The sequence below is a fragment of the Myxocyprinus asiaticus genome, chromosome 17, assembly GCF_019703515.2.
Source record: "Myxocyprinus asiaticus isolate MX2 ecotype Aquarium Trade chromosome 17, UBuf_Myxa_2, whole genome shotgun sequence".
In the NCBI taxonomy this organism is placed as follows: domain Eukaryota; kingdom Metazoa; phylum Chordata; class Actinopteri; order Cypriniformes; family Catostomidae; genus Myxocyprinus; species Myxocyprinus asiaticus.
This window is the reverse complement of record NC_059360.1, coordinates 39,357,971-39,385,492: the sequence shown is the minus strand read 5'-3', so window position 1 is coordinate 39,385,492 and position 27,522 is coordinate 39,357,971. Positions and strand designations below refer to the sequence as shown.

At 39.5% G+C, this 27,522-nt stretch overlaps 1 protein-coding gene across 4 annotated transcripts in view; it reads left to right on the top strand.

The window, feature by feature from the left end:
• The window catches only part of LOC127454683 (kinesin-like protein KIF13B), a 64,990-nt gene that overhangs the window by 22,910 nt on the left and 14,558 nt on the right, over positions 1-27,522 (top strand). For all 4 annotated transcript variants that reach the window (XM_051722038.1, XM_051722039.1, XM_051722037.1 and 1 more), the window contains 23 exons: positions 977-1,157; positions 1,250-1,337; positions 1,496-1,630; positions 15,967-16,079; positions 16,775-16,886; positions 17,325-17,537; positions 17,638-17,748; positions 17,861-17,995; positions 18,397-18,527; positions 19,397-19,483; positions 19,602-19,789; positions 20,121-20,379; positions 20,573-20,735; positions 20,821-20,967; positions 22,602-22,751; positions 23,013-23,138; positions 23,509-23,682; positions 24,286-24,443; positions 24,946-25,078; positions 25,395-25,541; positions 25,635-25,664; positions 25,998-26,097; positions 27,197-27,323. In XM_051722038.1, coding sequence (XP_051577998.1) covers positions 977-1,157; positions 1,250-1,337; positions 1,496-1,630; positions 15,967-16,079; positions 16,775-16,886; positions 17,325-17,537; positions 17,638-17,748; positions 17,861-17,995; positions 18,397-18,527; positions 19,397-19,483; positions 19,602-19,789; positions 20,121-20,379; positions 20,573-20,735; positions 20,821-20,967; positions 22,602-22,751; positions 23,013-23,138; positions 23,509-23,682; positions 24,286-24,443; positions 24,946-25,078; positions 25,395-25,541; positions 25,635-25,664; positions 25,998-26,097; positions 27,197-27,323 — 3,208 coding nt within the window. The remainder of the gene's footprint in view (positions 1-976; positions 1,158-1,249; positions 1,338-1,495; positions 1,631-15,966; positions 16,080-16,774; positions 16,887-17,324; positions 17,538-17,637; positions 17,749-17,860; positions 17,996-18,396; positions 18,528-19,396; positions 19,484-19,601; positions 19,790-20,120; positions 20,380-20,572; positions 20,736-20,820; positions 20,968-22,601; positions 22,752-23,012; positions 23,139-23,508; positions 23,683-24,285; positions 24,444-24,945; positions 25,079-25,394; positions 25,542-25,634; positions 25,665-25,997; positions 26,098-27,196; positions 27,324-27,522) is intronic.

The following is a 27,522-nucleotide window of genomic DNA, read 5'->3' as shown; positions in this document are numbered from 1 at the left end:
CATCGATTGTAAACAATTTTTTTTTACAAATATCAGTCGATCACTAACAATGTATGTCCGATTCAAGAAAGAATGCAGGATGGGACTTGATTTTATTCATTTGGAATTTACTGGATTTTGAAAAGTGGTCTTTTAATGACTGGTGGTTGAAGGGGAGGGGTTAATAAATAAGAGTGCTTGATGACGTCAGCTATAAAAGTAAGTAATTTCAGAGGCGGAGTTTTTATATTTTGGATAAAGAGACAAATATTTGTTTTTCTTTGGAATAATGTGCACTGATGAATTGTTTACAACAAGACCAAGAATGTTTATTAAGAAAGTAAAAAGGGTAGATTTGAGTGATGTCCTAAAATATCGATTAATGATCTACACATTATTTTATTGATACATATTTGAGGCATAAATATATTAACATCAGCTGACATTAAAATTAGAAGCCTAATTTGTGTGCCTTCAATTCAATGCCAGTTGCATTCCATTGAATGTAGTCTGACGTAATAGCTTTGGGAGACCACAAGGGGGGTGGCATAACATTTACTGAAACTGATATTTTTAACAGCCTCCGGAGACGGTGAGGCCACGGTGTTTGCGTACATACATTCATAGAAAATAGTTTCAAATTTTAGAATGCGCCATGTCGTCTGTCAGACACGTCCGTGTGCGACCCACTTTAATTAACTCTGTCGCTCACACTTTACCAAAGTTGTGTTGAGAAATATGTTTGAAAGACAAGAAGATTATTGTGCAATGAGCAACCCTATTTATATCTTAAAAAAAAAATAGAAAATCATGATATATATTGATATTCAATTGGAAAATGTTTCTGATTATCTATACGTGAAAATGGCATCTATCCCAAACCTAGTTAATTTTGATTTCATATTGACTTTAAATGTGACTTGTCAATGTCATTTTTTTAATTATTTTTTTTTTTATTATGAGATAATTTCCTTTGTTTTGATGTAATTTCTCCCAGGCTCTGGGAAGTCGTACACCATGATGGGTTCGGTGGACCAGCCCGGTCTGATTCCCCGCCTCTGTAGCTCCCTGTTTGAACGGACCATACAACATCAACGGGAGGAGGAGAGCTTCACCGTAGAAGTCTCTTATATGGAAATCTACAATGAGAAAGTCCGGGACCTGCTGGACCCCAAAGGGTGAAGCCTATTGTGTCTTATGTTTAATCTCTGAGCAGCACTCTAATGTTGATTTTGATCTTACACAACTCCTGTTTGCCTTGTTTCTGCAGGAGTCGGCAGGCCTTGAGAGTGAGAGAGCATAACGTTTTGGGACCTTATGTAGATGGACTGTCCAGGCTTGCAGTAGAAAGTTACAAGGTATGGAATCATTTAGAACAAAATATCTAAAAAGATTTTACTTAATGAGATACTCTGTGCAATCATAGATAGCATTTTCCCCCCAGAAAGAGTGTGTAGTTGTCCTGATCTTTAAAGCATGGTGGATTTTTGAATCATGTCCTTTTTCCAACCTAAAGGACATTGAGTCCTTGATGTCTGAGGGGAATAAATCCCGCACCGTTGCCGCCACCAATATGAATGAAGAAAGCAGTCGCTCCCATGCAGTTTTCAAAATCATCCTCACGCACACACTGAAGGATCTGCAGTCAGGGGTAAGGACACACATGCCATTCTGAAGCTCAGAACTCATTTTCATAGATTAATATTTAGATGCAAGATAGAAAAGTGGAAAATCACTTAAAAGACACTTTTTGTACCAACGCAGTTCACCCTGACATTCATCAGGGTCGGCCAAGGTACTGAATAGCCATTGATGTGTGAATGTGGGTGATTTCATTTTAATGTGCTTATGGTTCTTACATTGATATCTATGACTCATTTTTTCTGTTTATTTTGAATAAATGATCTTGGTGGACTGGGTAGTGGGAGCTTTGCGTTATGAATGTTAGAGTCTTCATAGTACATCAAACTCTTATTTGAAAAGAGCAAGGCATATCCTGTTCTCCTTCAAATTCCTTTAACTGTGTACCAGTTATTTAATTTGGGAAAAGTGCTGCTGCTGCTGTGTGCCAATAAAACTCAGTCCTGAAGTCCTTACAGAGTTTTCATGAACTAAAGCTGAGTACAGTAGGAGGGGTGAGTCTTAGAATGAGTCATAGTGTCCAGCCCTAATGATCTCATGGATGGATTGTATTTGAATTCCTTTATCAGCTGCCGTCAACCTGTTCTGCCCTGTTTTGGCACAGTCAAGTGTTCTTATTAGGCTTTTTGGCCCACCCTTGCTTTTGTTTCATCCACTTTGGACTATTACAGGTAATTTATTTAATAGTCTTTTCTTTCAGTTTTTTCGTTCATCTCAATTATTTATTATTTGCATTTAGCATTGGGTTTTTTTCTATGCTTTCCATGAACAGACCTGTAACCCTTTTTTTGGGTCACTCACTACCCACCAGTTGAGATCTACTGCTTTATAGCAACCTATTGGCCTTGGAAACCTTCCCTTGTCTGCTTCATCATGAACGCAGAGAGTACACATGCAAATGTCAGGAAAATGAATGAATAAATCATAGAGTGTTCGAGTTTAGCCGTCAGCTGATCTCCTTGCGCTCTGTCCTGGTGTCACTGTGCCTTTCTTTTGTGCCTAATGTCACAATCACCTGTCGCAATTCTTGTCCAGCTTCTTATCTATAATTCACCACTGTGAGGACTTTGCTGGTCACTCAACAGGTGCGTCATGCAAGACTACCACAGAGATCTAAACTTAGCACAGTGTCAAATAGAGCACAACTGTGAACACCCACTTTTTCAGCTGAATTGGTTCCGGAAATATATTTTCCATTCAGTTTCTTCCTGAAGGATTTCAAGAAGCCATTTCTAAGCCATAAACCAAACCAACCAGATTAATCATAACATTACAAATTTGTATTTGATGCAGAAAAAAATACAAAGGTACAACATTATGTACTGCTGCATACTACTCTTCAAATAAAGCATTGTGAATTACTTATTCAAACCAGAAATGCAGGTACAGTGTAAAACTATTGAATTGTAGTCATTGATAAGTATAAAAACAATACATTTTAAGTTTATTGCAAAATATACAGAGATGTGCAAAAATATAGTTTGAAAGTGTAGGGAGAACAACTGCAATGCTTCATGTGAGTGAGCAGCTTCTGCTGAGCTATTTTACCATGATTTACGTTTTCATGGTAACAGCGACTTCTCTGATTGGTGGATCTCTTGGGGATTATGGGTAGTGTAGTTAATCACCTAAAAAATGTTTTCTTTGTTTAAAGAATTTGAATTCACACTGTCTTGTGACTTCAGAAGAATACCATCACTTAATCTCAGAGCACAGGTAGGTCTAAATTGAAAGGTTTATATGTTATTGTTAAAATCTATTTCTCTATAGAGAAAATTAATGGGATTTTTATTTCCAGAACCCGACTATTGAACTCTTTAAAACATAGCAATTCTAAAGTTTTAGTTTACGTGCCTTATCTAAGTGCTGTTTGCCAGCTCAGACATCAATAAGTAGTGGTGTGTGTGTTTCCAGCGCAGTGATCAGTGTTGCCTTTGCATGTCATGGTTTCTTATGCAAACAGCTCTGTAGGGATATATGACTGTAGGAGAGGCAGGAAGGGCACTGATTTCCATATTCCTTGCATTGCTTTTTATGTTGGATTTTGGTGGATGGGTGCTCTGCCATAAATTATGCAAAACAACTCTTTTAAAATAAAGTTTAAATTTTTTTCTGAAAGTAATGGAGATATTGCCTTTGCAAAAGTGGCTTCCATACTTCTAGGGCTTTATCTGTGGTTGTCAGTGTGTTGCTGTGTGGTTGCTAGGGCATTAAGTCAAGTCTCTATGATATTCTGGTCCCTGGATATGGCTCAGGTCTCAAGTATGTATCATAGGTATAAATTCGTAAGTCTGCTCACCTTAGCAAATACGCCTAATACATTTTAGTTTTTTTTCTCAATAAACTCGTTCACAACGCAAAGCTTCCTCCAGTCCACTCAGCTCATATATGCAAACTAAGCTGCAAAACAGCTTATTCGGAACATGTCACGGTTATGGTGTCAGAACTGCCCACGTTTACATATCAACACCAAATCTGTATTTAACAATTTTCCTGTGGTGTTCCCTTTCCCTTGCTCATTTCACATGTGAAGAAAGTAGCCAATCATAGCAGTGGTCACTGACCTACAAGTCTTAAAGGTACAGTAGCAAAACTCACCCATTTACTGCTAAAGACTCTGAGAGGAGATGCAAAATGTAGGGTCATGTAAAAATAAATTAAAAGGGTTTTTGGTACAAGAAACCTTGACAAACATTAAAAGGGAGCTTTAAGGAACAGTTCGCCCAAAAATTAAAATTCTGTCTTTTGTTTACTCGCCCTAATGTCGCTCCAAGCCCATAGGACTTTGTTTCTGTCATGGAACACAACATTTTTAGTCTTTATAGGGTTTATTTTCCATAATGCAAGTGAATAGTGACTCAGGTCTGCAGGGTGTCCACGGGTCCTTAAAAAGTCTTAAAATGTCTTAAATTTGGGTTTCATAATTTAAGGCCATAAAAAGTCTTAAATAACTTAAATGATATACCAAAAGTCTTAATTTTAATTTGAAGAGGTCTTATAGAGAAACATGAATCACTATGGCCTTATGCGATTATTAAACTGTAAAAGGAAGCAGCTGAGAGGGCGCAGCTTCTCTGTTTATATATATAAACAGAGCAAAATACCAATGATAACCAGATGAAAAATAAATGTCGTTATGTGTGACTTTTAACGATAAACAAGCCTGAAAAATTTGGGGACTCTTATTATAAACATATATAAACATATACACACACACAGTACTGCGCAAAAGTCTTAGGCACATAAGATGTTTCACAAAAACATTTGTTTTAGAATGGTTATTGATATCTTCAGCTTTAGTGTGTCAATAGGAAATATACATTTAAACTCCCAAACATTCCTTTTGCAAATAGAATAGAACAGAAGAACAGGGAGCCCTGCAACAGGTGGCATGTATGGCCCCCACAAAGCCCATCAAGTCAGTCTGGGATTACACGAAGAGACAGAAGCAACTGAAACAGCCTAAATAAACAGAACTATGGCAAATTCTCCAAGAAGCTTTGAACGACCCATCTGCCAACAACCAATAAAAACTGTGTCCAGGTGTACCTAGGAGAATTAATGCTGTTTTGAAAGCAAAGGAGGTCACTCCAAATATTGATTTAGTATTTTTGTTTACTGGACTTTGTATGAAGTTAACAGATAAATTAAAACTATTTATGGCATTATTTTTGAAGAAATCCTCACTATGCAACATTTTTCCTAGTGCCTAAAACTTCTGCACAGTACTGTGTGTGTGTGTGTGTGTGTCGTGTGTGTGTGTGTGTGTGTGTGTGTACACACACACACACACTACTGGTCAAAAGTTTAGGGTCACTTATTCTTTAATTACATTTTTTTTCTTCACATTTTAGAATAATAGTAAATAGTAAAGTCATCTAAACTATGTAATAACAGAAATGGAACTGGGAATTATGTTGTGACTATAAAAATCCAAAATGAATCAAAACTGTGTTATATTTTAGCATCTTCAAAATAGCCACCCTTTGCCTAGAATTTGCAGAAATTTACTCTTGGCATTTTCTCAACCAATTCGAGCCTGGGATGCTTTTTAAACAGTATTGATGCAGTTCCCATCTATGCCTGGCGCTTATTGGCTACTTTTCTTTATTATTCAGTCAAAGTCATCCATTTAAAAAAAAAAAAAAATTGTTTTTATTTTATATACAATTTTAGTTTTGTAATGAAATCAATTAATATGTTGGCACAATTATATTTTTGTCTACGAAACTCATTTGAGACATTAAAGAATACGCCTTCAGATCTAAAAGTTTTTAAGATCATGAGAAACATTTCAGTCAAGTGACATATGACACACACACACACACACACACACACACACATACAAGTGACACACACACACACACACACACACACACACACATACATACATACATACACTGGCAGCCAATAGTTTGGAATAATGTACAGATTTTGCTCTTATGGAAAGAAATTGGTACTTTTATTCACTAAAGTGGCATTCAGCTGATCACAATGTATAGTCAGGACAATAATAATGTGAAAAAGTACTGAAAAAATGTTCAGAACTTCTTAAACTACTTCAAAGAGTTCTCATCAAAAAATCCTCCATGTGCAGCAATGACAGCTTTGCAGATCCTTGGCATTCTAGCTGTCAGTTTGTCCAGATACTCAGGTGACATTTCACCCCACGCTTCCTGTAGCACTTGCCATAGATGTGGCGGTCTTGTCGTGTACTTCTCACGCACCTTACAGTCTAGCTGATCCCACAAATGCTCAATGGGGTTAAGATCCATAACACTCTTTTCCAATTATCTGTTGTCCAATGTCTGTGTTTCTTTGCCCACTCTAACCTTTTCTTTTAAGGACAGTTGCATTATGTTAATCACAGAGACCTGGCTTCATTCACTCATTCCGGATTCAGCTATCGAGCTAGCAGACCGCATAGTACACCGGCATGATAGGACCAGAGACTCCGGTAAGAGCAAAGGAGGGGGGTTATGCTTGTTTGTAAACAGCAGTTGGTGTACTAACACTAAAACTGTAGACAGTCACTGCTCCCCGGATCTGGAGTTTGTGACTGTTAAATGCAGGCCGATATATCTTCCCTGAGAGTTTACTGTGGTCATGATAACTGCTGTGTATATTCCACCGGATGCTAATGCTAACTCGGCTCTTGGATATTTATATAACATCATTAGCAGGCAACAGAGCATGTATCCTGAGGCTGTTCACATCATAGCGGGGGACTTCATCCATGCTGATCTAAAAGTAGTGCTCCCTAAATTCCATCAGCATGTAAGGTGTGCTACTAGAGGAGCAAATACACTGGACAAGGTTTACTCTAACATCAAACAGGGGCTCAGGGCTAAAACACTACCACACCTGGGCCAGTCTGACCATATGTCCCTGCTTTTAATCCCGGCATACACCCCCCTCAGGAAAAGTGCTCTTACCACATCTAAGACTGTTAAAATGTGGCCCGAAGGTGCCTCTCATCAGCTGCGGGACTGTTTTGAGAGAACAAACTGGGACATTTTTGAGCATCAGGACCTGGAGGAATACACAACAACTGTCCTGTGCTATATTAAGCACTGCACAGACACTGTCATTGTGGACAGGTGTATTCGGGTAAATCCCAACCAGAAGCCCTGGATGACTAAAGAAGTCCAGTGCCTGCTCAGGGACAGAAACACCGCTTTCAGGTCCGGTGATGGGGCACAATACAGCATTGGCAGAGCCAACCTGAAAAGAGGCATCAGGAAGGCCAAGGCTGTTTATATAAGGAAGATTGAGGACTATTTCAATAATACAAGGCAGGTGTGGCAGGGGGTCCAGCACATCACCAGTTACAAATCTGAAAACCTCTCAGTTGCGGTAGATGGTGCTTCACTGGCGGAGGAGTTGAACCACTTCTTTGCCCGGTTCGAGGTGGAGCAACCGGAGGCAACCACATCATAGCCACCAGTCCACAGCAGCCACATCCTCACTGTGGAGGAGCATGAGGTGAGACGCATACTGAGGGCGGTGAACCCAAGGAAAGCTGTTTTGGGACGGGTGTTGATGGACTGTGCGGACCAGCTGGCTGGGGTCTTTACCAAGATCTTCAACTGGTCCCTATTCCAGTCCACTATCCCACAATGCCTGAAGTCCTCTATCATAGTTCCACTGCCAAAAAAGACCAACATCAGCTGCCTGAATGATTACCGTCCAGTGTCACTTACTCCCAGTCATCATGAAGTGCTTTGAGAAACTGGTCCAGACTTATCTCAAACCTCCCACCCACGCTTGACACATACCAGTTTGCTTACAGAGCTAATAGGTCCACAGAGGACGCCATCTAGAGAAGCGGGGGAGCTATGCTAGGCTGCTCTTTGTGGACTTTAACTCTGCATTTAATACCATAGTCCCTCACATACTGGTGACCAAACTAGTAAACCTGGGACTACCTCACTAAATCTGCCTTAGGATTAAAGACTTCCTGTCAGATCGCTCCCAGAGGGTGAGAGTAGGCCCCCACATCTCCTCAGCCCTTAGTCTCAGCACTGGCTCCCCACAGGGCTGTGTGCTGAGCCCCCTACTCTACACCCTGTACACCCATGACTGCACCCCCACCCACTCCAGCAACAGCATCATTAAATTTGCGGATGACACCACCGTAGTGGGGCTCATCTCTGGGGGGATGAGTCCGCTTATCGGGACGAGGTTGAGCAGCTGTTTGTGTGGTGCACGGATAACAGCCTGGTCCTTAATACCACCAAAACAAAGGAGCTGATAATAGACTAAAGGGAAAATAAAATGGACATTCATCCCCTTTTCATCAGCGGAGAATGTGTGGAGAGGGTCACGGATTTCCGGTTCCTGGGCGTGCACATAGAGGAGGACCTAACCTGGAGCACTTACACCACAGTTCTGGTAAAGAAGGTACAGCAGAGACTTTACTTCCTGAGGATCCTTATGATAAACCACCTCACCCAAAAAGTGCTTCTGTCCTTCTACCACTGCTCCATAGAGAGCATACTGACTTATTGTATCTGTGTGTGGTTTGCCAGCTGCACAGAAACAGAGGGGAAAGCGCTCCAGAGGGTCGTCATCACCGCCCAGAAGATTATTGGCTGCCCTCTCCCCTCCCTGGAAGATCTTTACAGTTCCCGCTGCCTCAAAAAAGCCCAGAATATACTTAAAGATCCATCTCACCCCGGACATTCACTATTTGAACTGCTGCCCTCGGGCAGACATTTTAGGAATGAAAACATGAACAAATAGCTTAAAAAACAGTTTTTATCTAAAAGCAATAGCAGCACTAAACACTACTTGAATATTAAGGAGATGTATCGTGCAATGAACTGTTGTGTATGTGTGGTATAATGTGTTTTCATTTCCTTTAGAATTTTTTTCTTTTTATATATTTTTTAAAGATACTTTTAGAGGCTCTTTTATATTTCTATACCTACTGCACTTTATTTAATGTTGCACTGATCGGATTGCATTTAATTTCGTTGTACATGTAAAATGACAATAAAGATTCTATTCTATTTTTGTTTTTCTGTTTCAAAAGTGTCTTTTCTTTGCAATTCTTCCCATAAGGCCTGCACCCCTGAGTCTTCTCTTTACTGTTGTACATGAAACTGGTGTTCAGCAGGTAGAATTCAATGAAGCTGTCAGCTGAGGACATGTGAGGTGTCTATTTCTCAAACTAGAGGCTCTGATGTACTTATCCTCTTGTTTAGTTGTACATCTGGCCTTCCACATCTCTTTCTGTCCTTGTTAGAGCCAGTTGTCCTTTGTCTTTGAAGACTGTAGTGTACACCTTTGTATGAAATCTTCAGTTTTTTGGCAATTTCAAGCATTGTATAGCCTTCATTCCTCAAAACAATGATTGACTGACGAGTTTCTAGAGAAAGCTGTTTCTTTTTTTGCCATTTCTGACTGAATATTGACCTTAAGACATGCCAGTCTATTGCATACTGTGGCAACTCAAAAACAAACACAAAGACAATGTTAAGCTTCATTTAACGAACCAAATAGCTTTCAACTGTGTTTGATATAATGGCAAGTGATTTTCTAGTACCAGTTTAGCAATTTAGCATGATTACTCAAGGATAAGGTGTTGGAGTGATGGCTGCTGGAAATGGGACCTGTCTAGATTTGATCAAAATTGACACTTTTCAAATAGTGATGATGCTGTTTTTTACATCAGTAATGTCCAGACTATACTTTGTGATCAGTTGAATGCCACTTTGGGGAATTAAAGTACCAATTTCCTTCTGAAACAGCAAAATCTGTACATTATTCCAAACTATTGGCCGTGTGTGTTTATTTATATATATATATATATATAATTATTTTTATTTTTTTTTATTTATATATATACACACACACACACACACACACACACACACACAGTTGAAGTCTTTTTTTTTTTTTTTTTTTTAACAACTCCAAAGATTTAATATTAGCAAACTATAGTTTTGTCAAGATGTTTAGGACATCTACTTTGTGCATGACACAAGTAATTTTTCCAACAGTTGTTTACAGACAGATTGTTTCACTTTTAATTGAGTATATCACAATTCCAGTGAGTCAGAAGTTTACATACACTAAACTGTGCCTTTTAAGCAGCTTGGAAAATTCCAGAAAATGATATCAAGCCTTTAGACAATTAGCCAATTAGCTTGAATTGGAGGTGTACCTGTGGATGTATTTTAAGGCCTACCTTCAAATTCAGTGCCTCATTGCTTGACATCAGTTGAAAATCAAAAGAAATTAGCCAAGACCTCAGAAAAAAAATCATGAAGGAAAATTATGTGGATATATTGAAGCAACATCTCAAGACTTCAGCCAGAAACTTGAAGCTCGGTTGCAAATGGGTCTTCCAAATGGACAATGACCCCAAGCATATCTCCATAGTTGTGGCAAAATGGTTTAAGGACAACAAAGTCAAGGTATTGGAGTGGCGATCACAAAGCCCTGACCTCAGTCTGATAAAAAATCTGTGGGCAGAACTGAAAAAGCGTGTGCAAACAAGGAGGCCTACAAACCTGACTCAGTTACACCAGTTTTGTCTCAAGGAATGGGCCAAAATTCCAACAACTTATTGTGAGAAGCTTGTGGAAAGCTACCCAAAATGTTTGACACAAGTTAAAGAATTTAAAAGCAATGCTACCAAATACTAACAAAGTTCATGTAAACTTCTGATCCACTGGGAATGTGATGAAAGAAATAAAAGCTGAAATAAATAATTCTCTCTACTATTATTCTGACATTTCACATTCTTAAAATAAAGTAGTGATCCTAACTGACCTAAGACAGGGAATGTTTTCTAAGATTAAATGTCAGGAATTGAAAGGTGGATATAAACTTCTGACTTCAACGGTGTGGTTGTTTCAAGGAGCACAATACGACGATACTTGAACCAAAATGATCTTCATGGATCGAGTTGCCAGAAAGAAGCCAATGCCACAAAAAAGCCTGGTTACAATATGCCCAACAACACCTTGACATGCCTCACAGCTTCTGGCACACTGTAATTTGGAGTGACGAGACCAAAATAGAGCTTTATGGTCACAACCATAAGCGCTATGTTTGGAGAGGGGTCAACAAGTATTGTGCTCCTTGAAACAACCACACTGTCTTTTTCCAGAGCAGCCTTCTGAGGTTACCTGTGGGTTTTTATTTGTATCCTGAACAATTCTTCTGGCAGTTGTGGCTGAAATCTTTCTTGCTCTACCTGACCTTGGATTGGTATCAAGAGATCCCAGAGTTTTCCACTTTTTAATAAGTATACACAGATACTAATTGCAATTTAAAAAGCCACAGGTGTGGGAAATTAAACTTTAATTGCCATTTAAACCTGTGTGTGTCACCTTGTATGTCTGTAACAAGGCCAAACATTCAAGGGTATGTAAACTTTTGATCAGGGCCATTTGGGTGAATTCTGTTACCATTATGATAAGGAGCCAAACAACTATGTGATAATAAATGGCTTCAAATGATCACTATCCTTAAGACAGTTTTTTTGCTTGATCAGTCATATTTTCAAAATCAATGCCAAAATTTCACAATTTCTGCCAGGGTATGCAAACTTTTGAGCACAACTGTGTGTGTGTGTGTGTCTATATATATATATATATATATATATATATATATATATATATATATATATATATATATATATATATTATACATACAGGTGCATCTCAATAAATTAAAATGTTGTGGAAAAGTTCATTTATTTCAGTAATTCAACTCAAATTGTGAAACTTGTGTATTAAATAAATTCAATGCACACAGACTGAAGTAGTTTAAGTCTTTGGTTCTTTTAATTGTGATGATTTTGGCTCACATTTAACAAAAACCCACCAATTCACTATCTCAAAAAATTAGAATATGGTGACATGCCAATCAGCTAATCAACTCAAAACACCTGCAAAGGTTTCCTGAGCCTTCAAAATGGTCTCTCAGTTTGGTTCACTAGGCTACACAATCATGGGGAAGACTGCTGATCTGACAGTTGTCCAGAAGACAATCATTGACACCCTTCACAGGGAGGGTAAGCCACAAACATTCATTGCCAAAGAAGCTGGCTGTTCACAGAGTGCTGTATCCAAGCATGTTAACAGAAAGTTGAGTTGTGGAAGAAAAAGATGCACAACCAACCAAGAGAACCGCAGCATTATGATTGTCAAGCAAAATCGATTCAAGAATTTGGGTGAACTTCACAAGGAATGGACTGAGGCTGAGGTCAAGGCATCAAGAGCCACCACACACAGACATGTCAAGGAATTTGGCTACAGTTGTCGTATTCCTCTTGTTAAGCCACTCCTGAACCACAGACAACGTCAAAGGCGTCTTACCTGGGCTAAGGAGAAGAAGAACTGGACTGTTGCCCAGTGTTCCAAAGTCCTCTTTTCAGAAGAGAGCAAGTTTTGTATTTCATTTGGAAACCAAGGTCCTAGAGTCTGGAGGAAGGGTGGAGAAGCTCATAGCCCAAGTTGCTTGAAGTCCAGTGTTAAATTTCCACAGTCTGTGATGATTTGGGGTGCAATGTCATCTGCTGGTGTTGGTCCATTGTGTTTTTTGAAAACCAAAGTCACTGCACCCGTTTACCAAGAAATTTTGGAGCACTTCATGCTTCCTTCTGCTGACCAGCTTTTTAAAGATGCTGATTTCATTTTCCAGCAGGATTTGGCACCTGCCCACACTGCCAAAAGCACCAAAAGTTGGTTTAAATGACCATGGTGTTGGTGTGCTTGACTGGCCAGCAAACTCACCAGACCTGAAGCCCATAGAGAATTTATGGGGTATTGTCAAGAGGAAAATGAGAAACAAGAGACCAAAAAATGCAGATGAGCTGAAGGCCACTGTCAAAGAAACCTGGGCTTCCATACCACCTCAGCAGTGCCACAAACTGATCACCTCCATGCCACACGAATTAAGGCAGCAATTAAAGCAAAAGGAGCCCCTACCAAGTATTGAGTACATATACAGTAAATGAACATACTTTCCAGAAGGCCAACAATTCACTAAAAATGTTTTTTTTTTATTGGTCTTATGATGTATTCTAATTTTTTGAGATAGTGAATTGGTGGGTTTTTGTTAAATGTGAGCCAAAATCATCACAATTAAAAGAACCAAAGACTTAAACTACTTCAGTCTGTGTGCATTGAATTTATTTAATACATGAGTTTCACAATTTGAGTTGAATTACTGAAATAAATGAACTTTTCCACGACATTCTAATTTATTGAGATGCACCTGTATATATATATATTCCATTAACTAATTTTGTGAAACTGTAAATGGAAAACATGTATTTTTACATTTTATACTTGCAAATACCCTGTTTTGTTGATAAATAGTGTTATAAGTTCTAAGGCCTTGTAAAAGTAAAATAATCTGTGATACATGATTTTTTTTTGAGGTTGTGTAGGTATGTTCTGGTATGGACATATGGTACTAACTTTATTTGTTCAGGTCTTCAAAAATGTTTTAAAAGTAAAAAAAAAACAAAACATTAAAGCACTGTAAAGGTAATCAGTACTGCACTATATACCATGACTTTTGAAGCGATATGTGATCAAACGTATGACATGACGTCATGATGTTTGGTCACGTATAGTGTCAGAAGACTTAAAAATAGTGCATAAGTCATATCAATTGCTTTTACTGTTCTTTATCGGATGTTTGATGTTATTAACGCAGCCACCACATTTGATTTAAGCACTTTATTGATCTTTTGATTTGAGAGTGAATAACTACTTAAATTTCATTCTGTTCAATGCACAGTGAGTGTATAGCTTCAGAGAACTTGGAATGTAGAGAGAATGGTGAGTAAATAATGACAGAATTTTTGTTTCTATGTAAAAAAACAAAACAAAAGTGTTAATTATCCCCCTTTTAAAAGCTAAAGAATTAACTATGGCTCTATATGATTGTATATTCTCATGTGGAGCCTGAAGCCTTTGCTGCACAAGGGCTCTCTTTGTTGTTCTAATGCACTGCAATCTCAGTCCAGCTCCCCTGCCCCCCACACACGTCTTTCCATATCCTCTTCTCCGCTCCTCATTCACATCTCTCTGCCTCTCCTCTCAATTAAACCTAATATGTGATGCTCAAACAGGGGGGTTGTGTACAGTAAGGTCTGGTGCTGGTTCTTATAAAGGAGCCCCACCCCACATACTGTTCCGGTGCTGTGCAATAGAGAGGAGAACAATGGATGCTTGTTTTACGGCCTGCAGTAGTCTCTCTTACCATTGTTCCTTCGTAATATAGGACAGCCCACTAGAATATGTCCAGCATGGTCATTCATACACAAATTTAAAGTTTAAAGCCATTTCCCCGTGTTTTAAAGAACAAGCACAGGCAGGCTTGACAAGCATGGAAATGTTCATAAGCGAGAGAAGATAATGCTGGTTTTACCTCTAATTCTTTGCTCAAGGCACCTTTAGTTCGCTGGCTAATCGGGCTGGCCCATGTTTTTGATGGTGCAACCATTTCCTGTCTGCCTCTCTGGTTATGTTAAGAATTGCATACTTCCATACTATTAATAATTCTGCAGTATGTATACTGTGCAGAATATATGAATTCTTTTGGCATGAAATACCCAGATGATCTTCTACATTTGCCAGTGTATTTACTTACAGTTGTGCTCAAAATTTGCATACCCTGGCAGAAATTGTGACATTTTGGCATTGATTTTGAAAATATGACTGATCATGCAAAAAACTATTTTATTTAAGAATAGTAATCATATGAAGCCATTTATTATCACAGTTTTTTGGCTCCTTTTTAAATCATAATGATAACAGAAATCACCCAAATGGCCACATCGTCTTTTTCCAGAGCAGCCTGTATTTCTCCTGAGGTTACCTGTGGTTTTTTCTTTGTATCCCGAACAATTCTTCTGGCAGTTGTGGCTGAAATCTTTCTTGGTCTACCTGACCTTGGCTTGGTATCAAGAGATCCCCGAATTTTCCACTTCTTAATAAGTGATTGAACAGTACTGACTGCCATTTTCAAAGCTTTGGAAGTCTTTTTATATCCTGTTCCATAACCTTGTTACGCAGGTCTTTTGACAGTTCTTTTCGGCTCCCCATGGCTCAGTATCTAGCCTGCTCAGTGCATCCACGTGAGAGCTAACAAACTCATTGACTATTTATACACAGACACTAATTGCAATTTTAAAAGCCACAGGTGTGGGAAATTAACCTTTAATTGCCATTTAAACCTGTGTGTGTCACCTTGTGTGTCCGTAACAAGGCCAAACATTCAAGGGTATGTAAACTTTTGATCAGGGCCATTTGGGTGAATTCTGTTATCATTATGATTTAAAAAGGAGCAAAACAACTATATGATGATAAATGGCTTCATATGATCACTATCCTTAAATAAAAGACAGTTTTTTTTTTTTGCTTGATCAGTCATATTTTCAAAATCAATGCCAAAATTTCACAGTTTCTGCCAGGGTATGCAAACTTTTGAGCACAACTGTATACTTACAATGCGCTTAAATGTACTTACTTTGCCAATATACTGTATGACCCTTCACATTTCTAAGAAAATGTTTAAAGTGCTAAGATTAAAAATGCAAAATAACCTGGATACTACTCTTGGAATTAAACACGCATGCTATGGGTCATGTGACACCGCAGTGTACCATACTATTTGAAATGTTTTTAGTTGCATAGTTTGTTCTGCCAGTTTGTTTTTGTTTGTTTTTTTGTTTTTTTACAAATAAGTATTTATTGTATACTGTGCATTATTCATTACTGTGCATTATTCAATAAGCAGTCCGCTAGTATTCAGTTTCGAACGTAGCCACTAATTTCTCTCATTTCTCTTCTTTTACTCCCTTTCTTTCTGTAGACAAGTGGGGAAAAGGTTAGTAAGTTGAGTTTGGTGGACCTGGCAGGAAGTGAGCGAGCTGCTAAGACGGGTGCTGCAGGCGAGCGGCTCAAGGAAGGCAGCAACATCAACAAGTATGCAAGCTCTGAACTCTTTCTGCAAAATGATTTCCTCCCTGTACCTCCATTTGTGTTGATGTATCTGTTTTGGTCCTAGTCCTATTTTCAGGTGGTGAGAAAGGCATCTTAAAGGAATAGTTCACCCAAAACTGAAATTACTGTCATTTTTTACTCAGACCCTCATGTCTTTCCCAACCCATATGACTTTCCCTTTTCTGTGGAAGACAAAAGGACTTGCTAGGTGGAATGTTAGCCTCAATCACCATTTACTTTCATTGTATGGAAAAAAATATGCAATGAAAATGAGAGGTGACTGAGGCTAACATTCTGCCAAGCATCTTCTTTTGTGTTCCACAGAAGAAAGAATGTAATGCTGTTTTGGAGCAATCTGAAAATGAATAAATGATAGCAGAATTTTCATTTTTGGGTGAACTTTTCCTTTAAAAAGTGTCTCTGAATGTATGAGTCACCTTACGACGATTTATTTCTATTTGCAGTGTTTCTATTTATGTGGCTAAAAGAGGTTGTGGAAAATCAGGCGGAATCTAGGGGCACAATTTGTTTTTTAAGAAGCTTTATAAATCTGGTGAAGGCTTTTGGCCTGTCGTTGTATACCTCTCTGTTTGATGTGTTGCTCTTTCCTCTTCTGTCTGTTTTCCGCTATTTAAATTTTCCTTTTCTCTCTTTCTTCCCTCTCCACACATTGACAGATCTTTAACCACTCTGGGCTTGGTGATCTCAGCGTTGGCAGACCAGGGTGCTGGAAAGAACAAGAACAAGTTTGTGCCCTACAGAGATTCAGTGCTCACATGGCTGCTCAAGGTACGGACACTCATTCTGTCCAGTAAACATGTGAAAGGGGAATTTCCACAGTGTTTTTTACAGTTCTTCCAGTCCTCTGTCCACTCCAACACTCACACATACAGTATATATGTTTACTCAGCTATCTAAATTGTGGAAATACCATAGACTTTCATTGTTTTTATAAAAAATTAATGATTATTTCTATAGACTAACCCTAACCCAAACCCTATGTGCTTCATTTATAATAAAAAAATTTTTCCAATTGAGGATGTCCCTGAATGTCCTCAGAGGGAGGTTATATCAGATTTGGCTAACTTTTTGGGACAATTTTGTCCTTAAACTTTAGCTATATACTAAGCTATAGCAGTTTACACACAAAATACTTTTTAGTGGTCAGCTCTGTTGAAAGTGACCTCATTTATGGCTTATGTACATCTCCCCACTGTGTAACTGTAGGACAGTTTAGGCGGAAACAGTCGGACCGCCATGGTTGCCACTGTGAGCCCGGCGGCAGATAACTACGATGAGACACTGTCCACATTGCGCTATGCAGACCGAGCAAAGAGCATAGTCAACCATGCCGTCGTCAATGAAGACCCCAATGCAAGAATTATCAGAGAACTCCGGGAGGAAGTGGAGAAACTGCGAGATCAGCTGACGCAGGCTGAGGTACACATTACAACTTAGACTCCTGGTTAATGCTGTATTGATATTGTGTCCTTGCAAATGGTCAAAGGTGCAATAAATAAACAGTTGTGCTCATCCATAGTCTATGAAGGCGCCTGAGCTGAAGGAGAGGTTAGAAGAGTCTGAAAAATTGATCCAGGAGATGACGGTCACCTGGGAACAGAAACTGAGGAAGACTGAGGAAATTGCACAAGTAATAGCCTCAATCATTTTTTTCACTTGGGTTGTTTACAATGCAACATTTGTGTTGTAACTTCATAACACCATCAGTCAAAAAAAAAAAAAAAAAAAACTTTATTTCTCAGGAGAGGCAGAAACAGTTGGAGAGTCTTGGCATCTCTCTGCAGTCATCTGGCATCAGGGTTGGTGAAGATAAGTGCTTCCTGGTCAACCTCAACGCTGACCCTGCTCTCAATGAACTGTTGGTTTATTACCTGAAGGTAACAACAAGCTAGAAATATCAAGGCTTAGTCATGGGATGTGTTTTGAGCCAGTTCTGTGGCCTAGCGCACATGCTCAGACACGTTGACCTTTGGTGCGCATGTGGGCTATGCAAGTTCAAATCTGGCTTGCAACATTTCATCCTCTTTCCATAATTTCCTATCCTCTCCCCTCTATGATCAATAAAAGTGGCAAAATTGGCTGAAATCTAAATGTACTAATTTGTTTCTGATTGCTGATGTCATGGACATTATAATGTACATGCAGCCTGTCTTGATAGATTTGCTAAATGTTAAGTGCTTGACAATATGGCGTGTGTTAAGTGCTTGTAATTCCATTAAGCCTGTATGGATATACCTTGAATAGTGTTAACAGCAGTTAATGCTGGCATGTTTTGCAGGAACACACTAAGGTTGGATCGGCAGACTCTCAGGACATCCAGCTTTGTGGGATGGGCATCCAGGCAGAGCATTGTGTAATTAACATCACTCCTGAGGGAGCTGTCTTTCTCAACCCTTACAGAAACTCAAGGTAATACCATGGTGGTGGTTGCATAATGGTTAAAGATCTGGGCTGGTAATCTAAAGGTCTTGGGTTCAAATACCAGTGGGGGCAGTTTAAATCACTTTGAATAATAGCTTTCTGTTCAATAACATATAAATCATCTAAATCGTCCTCTTTAATTAACTAGACTGTTAAAGGGATAATTCACCCAAAAATGAAAATTCTCACATTTACTCACCCTCATGTCATCCCGGTTGTGTATGACTTTCTTCTGCTGAACTAAAACAAAGATTTTTAGAAGAATTGTGAATATTGGCCAGAACTTTGATGCTCCAAAATGCACATAAAGGCAGCACAAAAGTAATCAATTCGGCTCCAGTGGTTAAATCCATATTTTCAGAAGCGATATGATAGTTGTGGGTGAGAAACAGATCAATATTGATGTCCTTTTTTTACTATAAATTCTCCTCCCTCTCCAGTAGGTGGTGATATGCACGACGAATGTGAATGGCCAAAAATAAAAGAAGAACTCTGAGAAGAGCGCTTAGGAAAGTGAAAGTGGAGATTTATAGTAAAAAAAAGGACTTAAATATTGATCTGTTTCTCATCCACACCTGTCATATCGCTTCTTAATATATTAATTATACCACTGGAGTTTTATGGATTACTTTTATGCTGACTTTATGGGCTTTTTGGAGCTTCAAAGTTCTGGCCACCATTCACTTGCATTGAATGGACCAACAGAGCTGAAATATTCTTCTAAAAATCTTCTTTTGTGTTCAGAAGAAGAAATAAATGTATACACATCTGGGATAGCATGAACATTTTTTGGTGAACAATCCCTTCAAGTTGTAGCTGTGTGCTAAAGTAACCTTCTGTTGTGTCTGTTGTGGCAGAACTTGTGTTAATGGATCTCCAGTCACAAGTAGGCAACAGCTTCACCATGGTGATCGTGTTTTATGGGGAAACAACCACTTTTTCAGGTCAGTGTTGCAGAGTTTAAGAACATCTGTGCTAATCTGCATTTAGCAAAACTTGCTCCTTGTGAAGGAGCATTGTGGGTCTGCTTTTATGATGACTCTTAGTCCATGTCTTATGCAGGATAAACCTCCCAAAGCGGCGCTTGCGGGGTGAGGAAGAGGAGGGTGAGGGAGGGAACATGAAGAATAGTAACAGCAGCGAGCAGCTGGATGGAGAGGGAGACACAGCCAGTGAGGTGTCTAGTGAGGTCAGCTTCAGCTATGAGTTTGCTCAGACTGAAGTCATGATGAAGGCTCTAGGGAGCAATGGTGAGTTTTAGACACATGAGCATTGCTGCATTAAAAACACAATACGAATTAAATATTCATTTATGTAAAAGGAAAAGATTTCATTTAGCTCTTATAATCAGAAAACAGTTTCCATGTTGCCAAAGGTGATATAGCATGGAATACAGGATTCAGCAACTTGGCCCAGGTTTTGTTACTCATTTCATATTCAAATAAGTTAGCTAATTATAAAAGATATTTTGGATATTGAAGTCTTAAAGGTACAGTAACAAAAACATACATGTAAATCTAAATGACAACTGTTTTGCCGAAACAAACCTTTTACTAACACTTTTTTTCCACCATATTTCAGACCCCATGCAAGCTGTACTTCAGTCTCTGGAGCGGCAGCATGAGGAGGAGAAGAGGACTGCTCTGGAGCGCCAGCGGCTCATGTACGAGCAGGAACTGCAGCAGCTGCGCAGACAGCTCACCCCAGACAGGCAGAGCATGCAGATACCGCAGTCACAGCCCCTGCAGCCACACTACCGCAGCTTGGAGAGACTAAGCCAGGGAGGGATGTCTTCATCACCCAGTGCCCAGCATCGCCTGCGCCAGTGGAGTGAGGAGAGGTGAGGAATATTACCCTGTTAAAAGAAGCATTGAAAGAGAAATAATTATGTATATCTCAGGGTTTACCTGATGGACGGACGGATAGACGGATGCATAGATAGAAAATAAGAGAATTTATTACTCTCCAAAGGTGAAATCTTGTAGTAATTTTGATGGTACGTTGTGAAAATGACAACTGTTGTTTGACACCAGAGAGGCAGTGTTGACGCGGAGTTTCAGAAAGCTGAGGGAGCAGATTGTGAGGGCTAATATGATAGTGCAGGAGGCGAGTTTCATTGCTGAAGAGCTGGACAAGAGGACAGAGTACAAAGTTACCCTGCAGATCCCTGCTGCAAACCTCAACGCCAACAGAAAGGTAAGTCACTATTTAGACCAATAACCATCAGTTCCCAGCATCAGCCACTATGTGTTTCATTGACATTTTGTGTGTTTGTGTGTAGCGAGATGCTGTATTGAGTGAACCTGCCATTCAAGTGAGGAGGAAAGGCAAAGGGAAGCAGATCTGGGCCCTTGAGAAGATGGAAAACCGGCTGGTGGACATGAGAGAGCTTTATCAGGAGTGGAAGGACTGTGACGAGGATAACCCTGTAAGCTCCTATTCATCATATATGTTTTACTATTTAATAACTCTTCTGAAATAAAACAGATTGAAGCAGCTGTTTCCCATCTTGGCCAAGCAGGTTTAAGCTGGTCTAGTTGTTCTCGCAGTTTGGTCTAGCTGATCTTCCAGTCTGGCCAAGCTAGTTTAAGCTGGCACAGCTGTTCTCCCAGCCTGGCCAAGCTGGTCTAGCTGATCTTGCAGTCTGGTTTAGCTGATTTTCCTGTCTGGTCAAGCTGGTTTAACCCTCCTATTTTGATTAAGTAAAATTTAGCAGTTTAGCATTTGTCTTTGTTTTAACTGTTGTGAAGTGTCAGTTTTTGCAATAATGTCACAGTATGTTTACATTCAAACCTGACTTGGTGGTACAAAGAGAAGACAAAATCATTTTGTTGCCAATAATTTATTTCAAACATCAAAATGTAATAAAGTAAATTAATAATAATGTCAAGAAAATGAACAGTAATAAACAGAAATGAACAACAATGGACTGGAAAATTCAATTAGTGTATAAAACAGAAGTCTCAGACTTTGTTCTTTGTTCTCTGTGTGCATGTGTGTTGGTGTGTGTTGTGTTCTGCATTCTGCTTTCTGGCTGTGTTAAGCCCAAAGTAGCTGAGCGTTCACGTACAGGATGTGTGACGCAAATCTCGTCATCAGCAGAGTGCTCGAGCACTGAACGCATGCAGCCCAATTTTTCTTACCACACATGCGCCTGGAATTATTTGCACGAATAAATGGATCCACAGCCGTTGCTGTCACGAAGAAACGCTAGAAGACATAATCGCCGGTAAATAACAGGAGACAAAGGTTAAAACAACAACAGTAGATATCCACGTCAAGAGCGTGTGTGTGAGGAGGTTAGGAGATACCTGCATTTGTATAACTTGAGTCTTAAGGAATATAAAGAAATCTTTATGGGCTAAACTCCCGAGGAGAAATTGTCTGGCTTCTCACAGCAGTCGTAGCACGCATGCTGCAAAAGCCTGTTATGTGCGCACTGTCAAATGGCGTATACTTTGACAGGCCCACATTCGACTGTACGCAAACACTGAGCGTTCGCGGCAAAATCGAAGTGTACTTTGGGATTTAGTCCCACCCATGTATTTCTTTGTGCGTGTGTGTGTGTGTGAGCGCTGCATTGTGTGTGTGCTAGGGTCTTACCCCCTCATTTGTGTGTGTGTGTGTGTGTGTGTTCTGCATTGTGGCTGATTTATAGATTTTATTTTGACAAACTACAAAAAAAAAAAAATGCTCTGTGTTATAGTGTCACCAGTTCATTTTTGTGTGGGTGTAAGTGTGTGTGTAGGGGGGTAAGACCAGTCTGGACAAGCTGGTTTAAGCTAGCCTCACAGTCTGGTCTATCTGGTCTACAAGCCTAGCAAAGCTGGTTTAAGCTGGTCTTCCTCTCTGGCCAAGCTAGTTTAACCTGGTCTAACTAGTCTCGCATTCTGGTCTAGCTGGTCTCCCATCTTGGCCAGGCTCGTTTAAGCTGGTCTCCCAATCTGGTTTAGCTGGTCTGCCAGCTTGGCCAAGCTGGTCTTCAGGCTGCAAACCCCATTTTTATCAGGGAAGAGATGAAAAAGAGCTGCTAAAGGCATAGTCTTTCTCTCTGTCTCATAGGTGATGCGGTCATATTTCAAGAGAGCAGACCCTTTCTTCGATGAGCAAGTGAACCACAGCTTGATCGGCGTGGCCAACGTTTTCCTCTCCTGCCTCTTCTACGACGTGAAACTACAATACGCCATTCCCATAATCAATCAGAAAGGAGAGGTGAGAATGATTTGTTCAGATTTGCCAGCAGCAGTCAACTAAATGAAATCAGTGCTTTGATAAGGTATGAGTTTTTCATAACTGACTCATTTCATTCCTCAAGGAAATTCCATTTCATGGCGATGAAATGGTGCATAAATTAAATCAACTGCAATATGACCCGTGAAACTGGATCTAATAGAGTCATGATGTAAAGCACAGATGTACAGTTTATCTCCAGTGGTCCACTGAAGTGTTGTGTTCATTTGTTGCTGGTGTCAGGTTGCCGGGCGACTGCATGTGGAGGTGATGAGAGTGGGTGGGGGGTTTGATGACAGCATAGCCGGAGGAGACGACAGTGATGGAAGCCCAGAGGGTGAAGTACAGGAACGCAAGCTGGTCTGTATGGTGAGGATTGAAGTTTTATGGGCCACCTACATTAAATGATTTTATTGTTTTTATGTATTCATTCTTTTATCGTATTTAAAGTATGTTTATTACTATTATTACAATGGCATGTTATTTTCTACAATGGCAGAAAAATATTAATTGCTGTGTTCACAATATGTCAAAAAAGGTTCCCAAGTATGAAATAATTTACATAATTCTTGAATACAGAATTCCACAGAGAGGCAATAAATTGTCCACTTTTTAAAAGCAATGCTTTGGCTTGTGATATTTGGGATAGGATTCAGTCATCTTAAGCAGCTCTGTTAGGCTTAGATGTTAGTTATATTTTCACAATATATGCTTTTTTTTTCTCATGACTCTCTAACAGATTAAGATCCTACAGGCTACAGGTCTCCCGCAGTACCTGTCCAATTTTGTCTTCTGTCAGTACTCATTCTGGGATCAGCCAGAGCCCATCATTGTCGCACCGGAAGTAGATCCCTCAGCCTCCTTCTCCAACAGCAAAGACCCCCACTGCATGGTTGTGTTTGACAGCTGTAAGGTACGAGTCAAGCCATGTGTCCTTACAATCTTATTGTGAGTTAACACAATGTGATGTAGGAACAACATTTGTTGTTCCAGGAACAACATTCCTATCAAAAAAGTCAAGGAACGGGGTCCTGGGTAGCTCAGTGGTAAAGACGCTGGCTACCACACCTGGAGTTCGCTAGTTCGAGTCCCAGGGTGTGCTGAGTGACTCCAGCCAGGTCTCCTTAGCAATCAAATTGGCCCGGTTGCTAGGGAGGGTAGAGTCACATGGGGTAACCTCAACGTGGTCGCCATAATGTGGTTTGTTCTCGGTGGAGCGCGTGGTGAGTTGAGCGTGGATGGAGCGTTAAGCCTCCACACGCGCTATGTCTCCGTGGCAACGCTCAACAAGCCACGTGGTAAAATGCGTGGGATGGCGGTCTCAGACGCGGAGGCAGCTGGGATTCGTCCTCCGCCACCCTGATTGAGGCGAATCACTATGCGACCACGGGGACTTAAAGCACATTTGGAATTGGGCATTCCAAATTGGGTGAAAAAAAAAAAGAAAGTCAAGGAACATGTAATGGTGGTTGCAATGAGTGATCAGTTCATTAACATGGGTTTTACTCTATGATAGGAGTATGCTGTGACTGTGACGGAGGATTTTATCGAGTACCTGACGGAGGGTGCAATGGCCATCGAGGTGTACGGACACAGGCAGGCTGATCCTGGCAGGAACCCTGCACTGTGGGATCTCAGCATCATCCAGGCCAAAACACGCACATTACGTGATAGGTGCAGAGTAAAATCCAGCCCTCAACCCTCTTCAAACGTCTTATTATCCTGATATAACCAGGGTTCCCACCTGCAAATAAGACCTAGAAATATCAAGCCATTTAAAATGTGTGTTTTCAATGTGTGGTCATGGAAATTGTGGAGACATTTTTCTTGTTATGCTCAGCTCGAAACCATTTAATTGGCTAAATATTGCTTGTTATGTGCAGTAAAACTTGTTGGCAAGCCATATTGATGTCTGTTTTGTGATGAATTGTTCTCTTGATTTGGTTCTTTTCAATGAGCTGGTTTACAAATTAGTCTGAATGATTCATAATCCAGTCAAAAATGTTTTTAAAAATGCTTTTCCATTAATCACAAACTCCTGAAAAAGTTATGGAAATCATTTGATAAAAATGTATGGGAACACTCCATAAGTCATTTTTGAAATTGCTACACACATAGTTGTAGTAGTGGCTTTGACACATTCTTTGATATTATTTTGACTCTTATACTTTCCCAGGTGGAGTGAGGTCACACGTAAACTGGAAATGTGGGTGCAGATTCTGGAGCTGAATGAGAATGGAGAGTACATGTCTGTTGAAGTAGTACCTGCGCGAGATGTTCGAACGGGAGGCATCTTCCAACTTAAACAGGTGAGCAGTGCATAAATTCCACATGTTTCTGTGCAGTTTTGAAATAAACCACTGCACATGTGTGATGGCTTTATTTCTTAGCAGAAAAATGCATGGCATGAAATACCTTATGACTAATTGTTCACATGCTTAACAAGAATGGATAATGTAATGTTTTTGACTGCTGTTTTTTGTATCTTTAATAATGGCTCCTAGGCTTGTGTGAGCTTTGAATTTCACTTGTGCTTTGCTATTCTATCAAAGCAGTGTGTTTAACATTTCACCTTAAGGTTTTTGTAATGAGGTACTGTATGTATATTTATGGTGTGTGTTACAGGGCCAGTCCCGGCGGGTGCAGGTAGAGGTGCGTTCCGTGCAGGACTCCGGCACGATGCCTTTGATTGCAGAGATCATTCTTGGAGTGTCCATCGGCTGTGTGGAGATCAGACAGGCGCGGATGACCAAAGCCAATGACCCACAAGAGGTAGAAGCTTAATGAATTTATATGATGTGAGATAATGTCCATCAATGGTTGAGAGTCTGTAACTGATGTTTACTGATTGTTTTTCTTTTTTAGCCTGAGGGTGATGAAATGGATAGTTATCAGGTATGTTTGATTTTAACATAATATGGATCTGACTTTTGTTTTCAATGGACCCTGCTCACAGACTGTGATGACAAATCTGCTAAACTTTAATGTACCTTTATATCACTACTTTGTTATATTTCTCTTGCATAAAAAAACAAAAACAAAAAACAAAAAATAGTCAGCACTCATGGTGCTCTTGCAGGTTCAGATCAATCCAGCCTGCATCTTCTTAGTTCTGATCCTTTGTCCTGTCAATTAAGGCATTAAAGCCCATAAATGAATAAAATAAAATGAACACAACAAATGCCTTAAATTGGTCAATGTCAACTAATTTTGTGATTTATCTTGTAGGAGCGAGATTTGGAGCGCCTGAGGCGTCAGTGGCTCACTGCTCTCACTAAAAGACAAGAGTATCTGGACCAGCATCTTCAGAGCTTGGTCAGCAAAGCAGGTAAAGCCCAAACAGACCATTTGCTGCTCTGTATCCTTCAGCTTAAGAAATGGACTACAGAACAGTGTTGTCCTCTTTAGTTTGTTACATATTGACATTTTGTCCTTGAGCGGGAACTAAGGCATTTAAACAACACAATCTTTGTGAAACCAACTGATTAATGTATGGAGCGGACAGAAAAAGAGAGAATATTACTCTGTGTTCTGTAAGTTTATTTTGTGTGTAGTGGGTTCTTAGCTGTTACACTGTGTCCTAACACCCTGTGATGACTAAAAGCATTTTGTGAGAATATATTTCTAAGTTACTTGGTTTCTTTTTCAGCCCATCAGTTAGGAGCATAAAATATGTTCAGAATGTATGTGATTGTTTCATGCAGTGTTTTTCTTTTTTTAGTTGTGATTACTTGTGACATGCCCAGTTATTTCATGAATATTTCATTAGTAGAGCTGATATTTTGCTTAAGAAACGTGTGTGTGTGTGTATATATATATATATATATATATATATATATATATATAATATACACACACACACAGTACTGTGCAAAATTTTAGGCACTTGTGAAAATTTTTGCCTAGTGAGGATTTCTTCAAAAATAATGCCATGAATAGTTTTCATTTATAAATTAACGTTATACAAAACCAGTAAACAAAAAAAACACTAAACCAATATTTCGTGTGACCACTTTTGCCTTCAAAACAGCACCATTTCTCCTAGGTACACCTGGACACAGTTTTTCTTGGTTGTTGGCAGATAGGATGTTCCAAGCTTCTTGGAGAATTTGCCACAGTCTCAGTTGCTTCTGTCTCTTCATGTAATCCCAGACTTGATGTTCAGTGGGGGGCTTTGTGGGGATTATGCAATCTGTTGCAGGGCTCCCTGTTCTTCTTTTCTATTTGTAAAAGGAATGTTTGGGAGTCTAAAATGTATATTTCATTTTGACTCAATAAAGCTGAAGATATAAATAACCATCTTAAGACAAATGTTTTTGTGAAATATCTTATGTGCCTAAGACATTTGCACAGTACTGTATGTGTATATATATATATATATATATGTGTGTTTGTGTGATGGTGATGAGTCTGTTCTCTTCACTTAGATAAGTCAGAGGATGACGTGGAGAGGGAGGCACAGCTACTTGAGGGGCGTCTGACGCTCACAGAGGAGAGAAATGCAGTGATGGTGCCCTCTGCTGGCAGTGGAATACCAGGAGCTCCTGCTGAGTGGTATGAAGCCTCTAACAAACCTATAACAATAATGCTAACTTCAGTTTAATCTGAAGAGTTAATTAAGGGTACAGATTCCAGCTATATCTTGTGCAGGATTTTAAAGAAATTTAATCTCAATTCAATCTCAAATTCTGTGTAGTTTGTGTTTAAAGTGAAGAAGGTTGTTATAATGTTTTAATTATGTGTTTTGATAGAT